The 9,284-nt window shown below is 44.6% G+C and overlaps 1 protein-coding gene across 1 annotated transcript; it reads left to right on the forward strand.

Annotated features, from left to right (window-relative positions):
- The first annotated feature begins 3,784 nt into the window (after positions 1–3,784).
- Positions 3,785–6,965, forward strand: LOC139700232 (cytochrome P450 307a1-like). The gene is made up of 4 exons (XM_071598854.1): positions 3,785–4,175; positions 5,241–5,424; positions 5,638–6,290; positions 6,616–6,965. The coding sequence occupies exons 1-4, from the start codon at positions 3,785–3,787 to the stop codon at positions 6,963–6,965; spliced, it is 1,578 nt and encodes a 525-aa protein (XP_071454955.1).
- Positions 6,966–9,284: the final 2,319 nt, after the last annotated feature.

The following is a 9,284-nucleotide window of genomic DNA, read 5'->3' on the forward strand; positions in this document are numbered from 1 at the left end:
TTACAATGCCTTCATATAGAAATCTATAGGTCTTCGAGGTCCCCAAGAACAGGTTCCATATTAGCAACATGATCACCTCAAGTAGGGAAGCCAAGTTTAATCATATTGCTTACATCAATTTCCCAAGAACACTGGGTAACCATTGCTGATATGAAATCATAAACAACGTTAGCATAGAATTTTGGCTTAGATTAATCAAATGTATTTGAAAATAAATTTGACAATAATGCATTGCTAATTTCAAAGTCTTACAATATAAAAAAAAATATTTTATCATGATACGAGGTTTGCGGAAGAAGAATGACGAGTGAAGAAGACATTGGTGGCAAAGCCTACAGTTTTTGACTAGCCATGTCAACTGCTATGAATTCAATGATAGCCTTCTCATAGTAATTGATTACCATTTTATTTCTACCTGATAAATTGAAATAAAAGAAAAAAATCAGCCAAAAATAAGCATTGAAAACTATTAATTTAAGTCAATTTCACAAATTGAAAGGAAAATTATTGACAGAACTTTCTTTGATGCTAAATGGAAGGCCAGGAAGTTACAAATATGTATAGCTTTTGATCAGTTCATCGCCATATCCAAACCATGAGGAGACATAAGAGCAAAACTGTTCAGAGAATAAAGAAATTATCATTTTCTAAATGAGTTGAGTTATAAATCCACCTCCCTTCCTCCCCTAGACAACTAACTAATGCCTTTCACTCATTGTCACGGATATCCCTTGAGAAGAGCATTTTTCTTTCAGTCATTGTTATTTTTCCTGGAATATGGATGTTTCTTGAGTCCCAAGTAGATAATCATTAAAATATAAGGAAATGCTGTTTGTTATGAGGGTAAAAAGAAACTTAATACTTCCACAACAGGTGATGATGTGCAGCTTCGAAACCATGGTCGTGAAATATTAAATCTATATTGTGGAAGTGTTAAGTTTCATTTTACCCTAATAATGAAGGAATTGCACAAAGTTAATCCTGAAGCCGTTATGTTTATCAAATGCTGCTTGCTTTTTGTGAGGAAATTATATAGTGTTAGAGCTGATTATTCAATTGGAACCTCTAATATTTTCTATTGTGTATAGTCTTCCTGTGGAATAGTAAAATAATCATTCATCCTGAAATGTTAACTGTACTGAAAAAAATTATGTCATTTTAACAGCAATTTTTCTAAATTTTACTCATGGTAATTTTTTCTAAATTGCATTTATAACATTTTTTGACAATCAGCAAAACGCATGTCTTTGCCAATAGTAAATGACACTTCAAGAATGAAAATAGTGAATCCAAAGATGGAATAAAATATCTTGACTCGTCAGCTTTTTACAAGTAAATTAAATGCCAGCAGTGATATGATGATTGCTATAATCATTTGATAACAATGAAAATACCTCATGACTCCTAACTATTAAAGCAACACTGTCAAAATAATGATCAAAGAATCCATAAACGCATTAAATACACTACAGAAGAGAACAACACAAACAGCAGGATAGCACTTGTAACTTCAATGGACCATGTTTAATCTGAGACCGTTTCTCAAAGTTATAAGTCATCTTACGAGTCCTTGTTATTTTCACGTGCTGAGTCTGCTGAAGGTTTATTGTATGCAGCACTTATTATTGTCAATACCAAACAGTGTGGACATTTGAAAGTTTTATCACTACATTAAGGCCCCTTTTCAGAGGGATTTTTAATCAATTTGTAACTTAAAGAAAATTTCCCCTGAAGTCACGTGCTCATCTCTGAATCATTGTTTGTGTGTGTATTTTCAAGCAACTATGGCCGCGAATCCATATGTCTCACTTTATTTAGAGATTCACAGCACTTGATTCTCACAACCGTCTAAACTTTCAAATATATTCGTCGGCTTTTCGAGAGTGTATAGACGCACGCACGGGGATTCACACCCGAGAGGGAACCTCAAAGACACTTCAGGGTCTGGATGTACTGGCGTAACTTTAGTTCTTACAGATTGGAAACCTGCAATAAAAGAAACGACCCGTCCCAGCGAGAGCCTCCACAACTACGCTCGCGAGTGGGAGTAATGGAAACGGCGAACGGCAGCCCCCAAACGACCGATGAATGATAGATGCCCACCGCGTCAATTCCCGTCAGCCCGGATGAATTCTCAACCGAAAGTGAAATAATCACACCTCGTCCATTTAAAAAGTCATGGAAATCTTTCTCGATCCGTCGCCTTTCAAAGCAAGGCAACACCCAACGGTAGCTTCGCCCAACAATAATGTATTTCACCTCGGATCAGAGCAAAGAGGCCAAAGGGTAGGGGGAGCATCCTCGGCACGTTTCACACTTGCTGTCCTAATCCTTGCCTTCCCCCAGAGCGTTAGAGTCTCCGGAGCGTGGGCGTAGGGGGGCGGGGGTTCGTTGGGATGGATGGGATTTCGGAGGGACGGATTTCTCCTCGGCGGGTCCCGAGTTTGCGGTGGTCAGACCCGCGGGCGAGTCAAGGAGGGGCCCCCGCGAAACGGCGCCGAGGCCCCGCGAGGAGAGGGGGGCGGAAGAGAGAGACGCCAAGCAGGTCGCGGTTGAGACCGGAGGCGCATCGCGTCGCGATGGACTCCCGGGACTCCTTTCCTTTTCCGGCGGTGGTGTGGATTCGCGGCCCCGAGGACTTGGCCGCTTCTTTGCTGAAACACAGTCCCAGCGACCGAAAGAAAATCGTACCGGAAAGAGGTAATAAAAAAGCAGAAAAAAATGGATATCATCCCCCTGCCTCCCTTTCTCTCCCGGTCCCACAGTACAGAGCGATCCCCGTCCCCCCATTAAAATAACTCCTCGCGTGGTCTCCCACAAAGTGCACCCCATCCCACCGGTAATCATCTCTGACCACGCCCCAGATTTCCTGCACCCCTCCTCTCCTCCCCCCACCCACCCCCCGTGGCACCGCCACCGTCCCACCCCCATCCTATTCCCTCCTCGGGGAGACTATGCGGGCCGGAGCCAACATCTTGATAGGTAAAGGCGATTGGCGGGAGGAGGGCAATCGGATTAGGGGGAGGGAGGGGGCGCGTGACAGGGGTGAGGGCTGAAGGTGGTGGTGGGGTCGGCTTGGAAGAAAAGAAGCCACTCCATAATGTATCGCGGGCCTGGAATCAATTCAGGAAAAAATACGGGAAACAAAAGAGCAGGGTTCTGGGGGGGAGGAGGTGATGGTGGTGGGAGGAGGGAAGGTGGCCGGTGTGTGGGGTGTCCATCGGCGGCGGCGGGTATATAAGCGCCGGCCGCCGCTCAGTCGGAGTCGTCAAGCCAGGGGGACAAGATCTTCGAGGCGGAGAGGAAGAGACAGGTGTTGTGTCCTTCTCGAGTCGCTCGAAAAGAGTTTGAAGGAAGTCGTCGGCTAGGGGATTAAGGGAAGAAGCCATCGCATCCTCCTCTTATCCGCACAAGCCGCAAGGCGCACGATCTAACTTTTCGAAACATTTCGGATCGGAGTTCGTGTCTTACTTGAAAAAGGAAGGGCAACCGAAGGGAGAGCAAGGACCTCCAGCCAACAGATTTCGCCCTCCATTTCCGAAACTTCCTTATATACTCTTCTCGCCACCGCCGTCACACGGGACCGCTGCTCCTTCTTCTTCGAGAGGGCACTCCGGAAAAACCATCACGACCCCTCCTCATCTCCAAAGATCGAGACGAACCGTGACCGTCCGACGGTAAAGATCAGCCGACAGTGATTCGACGGAGTAGTCTACACCCTATCACCACCCTCTGAACATCGCCGGGAGTATTCCAGAGAGAAAGAATGGAGTTTGCCGGTAGCATGACTCACCTGCTGGTCGCGGGGATCGTCATCCTGATGCTCATGTGCCTGGTGGACGCCCTGAGGGCGCGCCTGGTCTCCGCCGAGGAGAAGAAGAACAAGCGGGGCAAAAAGAAGGAGGTCGGGCTCGAGGCCCCGGGCCCCAAGGGCCTTCCCCTCCTCGGCTCGCTGCATCTGCTCTCAGGCTACGAAGTGCCGTACGAGGCGTTCGGCGTCATCGGCCGCCAGTTTGGGCCCGTCGCGTCCCTGTCGCTCGGCTCCGTCAAGTGCCTCGTAGTCAACGGGGCGGAAGCCGTGCGGGAGGTTCTCTTGGGCCCCAAGGGCGGCCACTTCGACGGACGACCTGATTTCCGCCGATACCACCAGCTTTTCTGCGGAGACAAGGAAAATTGTAAGTTTGCTCAGTTGTTTACTTTATTTCTAAAGTTAACTGGTGGGAAAGACGAAATCTCAAGACGCACATTATCTCGCGGTCGGAAGGGCGAAGTGCTCGCATTCTTTCGCCAACCCCTAGCTCAAACAAGGGCAGTCTTCCGAGATCATAGTTAGACAATTTGAATCAATAAAACTAAGAGTTCGTCACTCGGTACAGAAACCGTTCAAAAGTTGTTCTTCAAGCGTCCCCGAAAACCATTGCTTTTTCTTTAGTTGCTTTGGCAATTACCGTTTGCTATTCTTGAACAGTTTCCCCCCTAAGTGAACAAAAACGTTCAATTCATGACATTACATCGACGTAAATCGAACAATTACCACTCTTCCTTTTCCGGAATCCACGTATTCCAACCACCCCTCCCTCTCTCTCCCACCAACCCCAGACCCATATTTATTTTACTCCCGTCGATTTACCTCTACAAGCTTATCCATGACCTTGATCCATCCATGCTTTTCATATTTCTTCAACACTCTATTCAAGGTTACGGTCATGTGATGATAAATTCATGTTAGTGAATGACCTTTGATTTCCAACCCGAATATTTATCATTCACAGTGATTTTGATTTCCAATCAATGAGAGGTCATTGCGTGGCTTTGTCACAACTTTAAATCAGTTCAAAATGTTATGACGTGTGAACATTGTGTATATTCAATAGTGTATTGTTTATGGAATAACTTGGAGCGATTCGCGATTATTCCGTGATTCCCACTTCCACAAAAGCTTGGCATCATAGAGAATCGTATGTAAAATCAAATAGCAAGTGAATATTGAGTTTTTTCAGTGTAAAACATATTTGATTTTACCATTTAAAACCTACTTTTCGTAAAGAAATCATCCCTTGGCGCATCAAATCCCTCACGTTCTTAGTAGCATCGTGACATCCGCTCAGGCCCTACTTTGCAGTGCATAAAAATTCTAGAAACGTCCACAACATAGGTAGATTACTCTCAAAGAAAAATCTCAAGCGTTTCCGGTTTTATCGTCTTTTGGCTAACTCTCCGTCCTCTCTCTTTCCCTCCAGCTCTCGCCTTCTGCAACTGGTCTGACGTGCAGAGACTGAGGCGTGACATGCTCAAGGGGCACACCTTCCCGAGGGCCTTCTCCGCCAGATTCCACGTGCTCGACGCCATCCTCGCCACCGAGATGCAAGCCCTCCTGCGGCGCATCGAGACAGCCTCCTTCACCGCCACCGCCGCCTCCCTCCATGGCAATCGCAACGCCGCCCTCGCGCTCAGCGGATGCAACGGCCGGAGCGTGCAGGGTCGCGCCTTCGACAACGCCTCCAAGCTGGCCCTCGGCGTCGCCTCCCTGCTGCGCCGCTCCCTCTCGGGGCCTTCCATCCTCACCACCGCGGAAGGCGAGGCCATCAGGGTCAGCGGGACTGCCCAGCAGGCGGCGCCCACTAGGCCCGCCACCCCCGCCAAGCCCCTCATTCTGCACACGGTGGCCAACGTCTTCACGTCCTACTTCGCCGGCAAGCGGTTCGAGGAGGACGGGGCCGACCCCGCCTTCGCCCGCATGGTCACCGACTTCGACGCCATCTTCCACGAGGTCAACCAGGGCTACGCCGCTGACTTCTTGCCCTGGCTGCTACCCCTCCACGGGCGCCACCTGGCCAAGCTGTCGGCCTGGTCGCACCGTATCCGTGGGTTCATGATGGACGCCCTGGTGGGAGGGCGCACAGAGCAGTGGGAGGCGAAGAGAGCGGCCGGCAGCGAGGGGGAGGAAGGGAAGATGGACTACGTGGACGCGCTCGTGGGCCACGTGCGCTCGGAGGCAGAGCCACGCTTGTCCTGGGACACAGCCCTCTTTGCCCTCGAGGACATCATTGGGGGTCACTCGGCCGTAGGGAACCTGCTCATCAAAGTATTGGCGTTTGTCTCGACCCGCCCCGACGTGCAGGAAAGGGTTAGGGCCGAGCTAAAGACGGCCCTGGCAGGGGAGAAGAGGCCAGTGAAGCTGTCGGACAGGCTGGCGATGCCGTACACCGAGGCAATCGTCTTCGAGGCCATCCGACTAATCGCCTCACCCATAGTTCCGCACGTCGCCAACAAGGACAGCACCATCGGAGGTAAGCATGGGTTAACACTATTCGAGTCAATCAATAAGGAAACCATGGGTCTACCTATTCCTTTAAAAAAGAAAGACCGCCATTAGATTGAAAGCTAGCATTTAGTATAATTGTCCGGAGTAGGAGGTATGTTAGCACCTCTGCATAGTTACAGTCGAAAATGAACATTCAAGTTTTTAAATGGCAGTAACGACTAATTGTTCAAATATTTGAGGTTTTCCTTCCTTGAATCAATCAATATCAAATAAGAAAATGCAATATATCTAACCTGAACGAAGAGCCGAAAATGATTTTAATCAAATTCCTTCTTTTCTTTGATGAACAGGATATCGAGTGGAGAAAGACACCTTGATTTTCCTCAACAATTATGACCTCAACATGAGCCCCGATCTTTGGGAGGAACCAGAGGCCTTCAAGCCTGAGAGGTTCTTGGGCAAGGACGAAGGGGGAGAAGGGTACAGACTGAAGAAACCCGAGCATTTCCTACCCTTTGGCGCCGGGCGACGATCCTGTATGGGCTACAAACTGGTGCAATACGTGTCATTTGTCGTTCTGGCCACAATTCTCGAGCAGTACAACATTCTTCCGGTGCCCGGGGAGGACTACACCGTCAAGGTTGGCAACCTTGCACTGCCGGAAGACACTTATAAGTTTATTTTCGAGAAGGTTCGATGAGGGAATATCGAAACGGGTTTGGTTATTTATATTAAAATTATCATGTTTAAACTACCGTTGGAAACCGTAAGTTTATCACGAGTTTGTTTAAAATTGATCTTCATTCGATGGGGCATAAATGTTAGTTTCTTAATTGTCCCTCAGCGGGTAACTGAGACAATAAGGAAGGCACTTTGCAACGTTTAATGAACAGCTGGGTCTGTTGTGGATAGGCTGGAGATCCCCACGAATGAAAGGCAGCCAGCGGTCTTAGTTAAACCTCGGGCACTGTAAGCAAATCTGCATCGCCTGTGAACTGTATATAGCTTATGAGAAGTTCCTCCTCCTTAAATGCTAAATATGGATTACGAACGAACACCATGTAACCAAAGCGTTCCCAAGAACTGAAAATATGCCAATCTTCATGTCTAGAAAGTTATATTTATTCGCTGTTGTTAATTTAATCGAATTCAAGATCCTAATGCTTGGTGCTAAAACGTTTGACCTCGATGATTTCAAACGCCAAAAATGAACAAAATTCCATTATTTATGAAATATTACCTAGAGTCAGAAAAAGCCTATATAATATCATCCAAACATTTTTAATGAGGATATATTTGCTGCGAAATGGTTAAAGAATGAGTGGTACCAACTGAAAACGTATGTCACCGACAAGGACTTAGATACAACAATTACCTTAAATGCAGATATTATATGTGGTGGTTCAATTAGCGGGAAGAGATCTGCTTATATATAACTAAGAGGTCTTGAAATTTGAAAAATATCTTTGTAAAATGTATTAGTGAAAATATGTAATTATTTTCCCACTTTACTCTTAAGGGCTATTAATTATAACCAAAGAAATGTTTGAACTGAAATAGGCAGTCACACGTTGTATCAACGTGAAGCTACGGCCTTTGTTTGTGACTAGGTGAACTATAATTATGTTCAACTTTGAGGCCTCGTGAGCAAACTGAACAAAGACTACCATTACAGAAGACTTTACCCTGAGTAACTAAACATTTCTTATGTCAATCAGCACTCTGTGATAATGTTAATTCTTTTATTATGTTAAAAATGTGTAAAGTCAAAAGGTGGTCCCTGTTAGTATAAATTGTGATACTTGGTTCTACGCCTTTTATTACTGTATATAACCAAAGAACAAACAGGTGACAATCTCTCTCAGCTGAAATAAACTGTAGCTTACGTACTCCCCTTTCCACTATGGTAGCATAGCACGTAATCCTGCAACTATGTTAAGTAAGATAATTATTTTTCCAGCTTATATATGTATATGTTATTTAAAGCCTATATTGTCTTGTCTACCACAAAACTGGTAGCTCAGTAGGTGTATGTTATTATGTCTTAAGAAATCTTAATACATAAGTTTGTGATTTTATTGTGTATAACAATCAACTATTAATAAAAATGTTATATTTTCAAAATAATTTATAATTTTATTGAAATTGCCGCATAACCCGAATCCATTGAGCCGTTAAAAGAGCTTTCAACCTTTGCCATGGATAAAAATATTAATGACTTGTCAAAAAAGTCTTGCCTTGGAGCGATATCCTCTTTCATGCATCGCTAGTCACTCAGAACAGTGTCATTTAAAACTACATTTTTATGCATGAAACTAAACTACATTAAATGGTTACAATTTCCTTGAGAGAGTTAACTTCACCTCACCTCGAGCTTTTTAATACGAATTTCCAATCCAATTTAATTATTTCAAAATTAGTTAGCAACAAAACGTTAACAGGCCATAATGTTTTAGATTTCCTTATGGACCTCAACTTTCTTGAACTTCCCTAAAAATTACTGAATTCTTCCATTGCACCTAGGAAGGAATTTCTACTGAGTATGGCCAGTTAGATCAAATAATTCTTTAGAATTAAAAAAAAAACTTATAGTAAACGCTTTAATTTAAGGAATAATCTCGAAGACTGCAAAGCTTTAATTACGCAAGAAAAATCAATTATAATAATCAATTACTGTGCTAATGACTGTTATATCCTCTCATTTTTTTAAGATATCGCTCTTTCATCTCCCACGCTAAACATTACATTGTTAAAATTAAATTAAATCTAGGATTTAATACTTATCGTGAGCTGCACAGCTTTTACTGGAAAAATGAAAAATATCATATAACCGTTACAGCAACGCTACATAGGAATTTCAGTCAATTAAAAGGTGACCAATTAATGATGGGCCAGCGATAGCGGACATGGTTAGTTCATACTGTGGGCATTGATGCAAAAACCTCCGACTCACGGAGTTAAAAATAAAAAGCGTTGTTTTACAACCTCGAGAAGTTCATTTCGTCCATTCTGGCCGTCA

This window comes from Hetaerina americana, unplaced genomic scaffold (assembly GCF_022747635.1).
Source record: "Hetaerina americana unplaced genomic scaffold, ioHetAmer1.1.p SCAF_10, whole genome shotgun sequence".
Classification (NCBI taxonomy): domain Eukaryota; kingdom Metazoa; phylum Arthropoda; class Insecta; order Odonata; family Calopterygidae; genus Hetaerina; species Hetaerina americana.

Excerpts from the sequence above, each read along its gene's own strand:
- LOC139700232 (XM_071598854.1), top strand. The coding sequence starts at position 3,785 with ATGACTCACCTGCTGGTCGCGGGGATCGTCATCCTGATGCTCATGTGC. Across the intron at positions 4,176-5,240 it reads CTGCGGAGACAAGGAAAATT|CTCTCGCCTTCTGCAACTGG; the intron begins GTAAGTTTGCTC and ends CTTTCCCTCCAG. Across the intron at positions 6,291-6,615 it reads CAAGGACAGCACCATCGGAG|GATATCGAGTGGAGAAAGAC; the intron begins GTAAGCATGGGT and ends TTTGATGAACAG.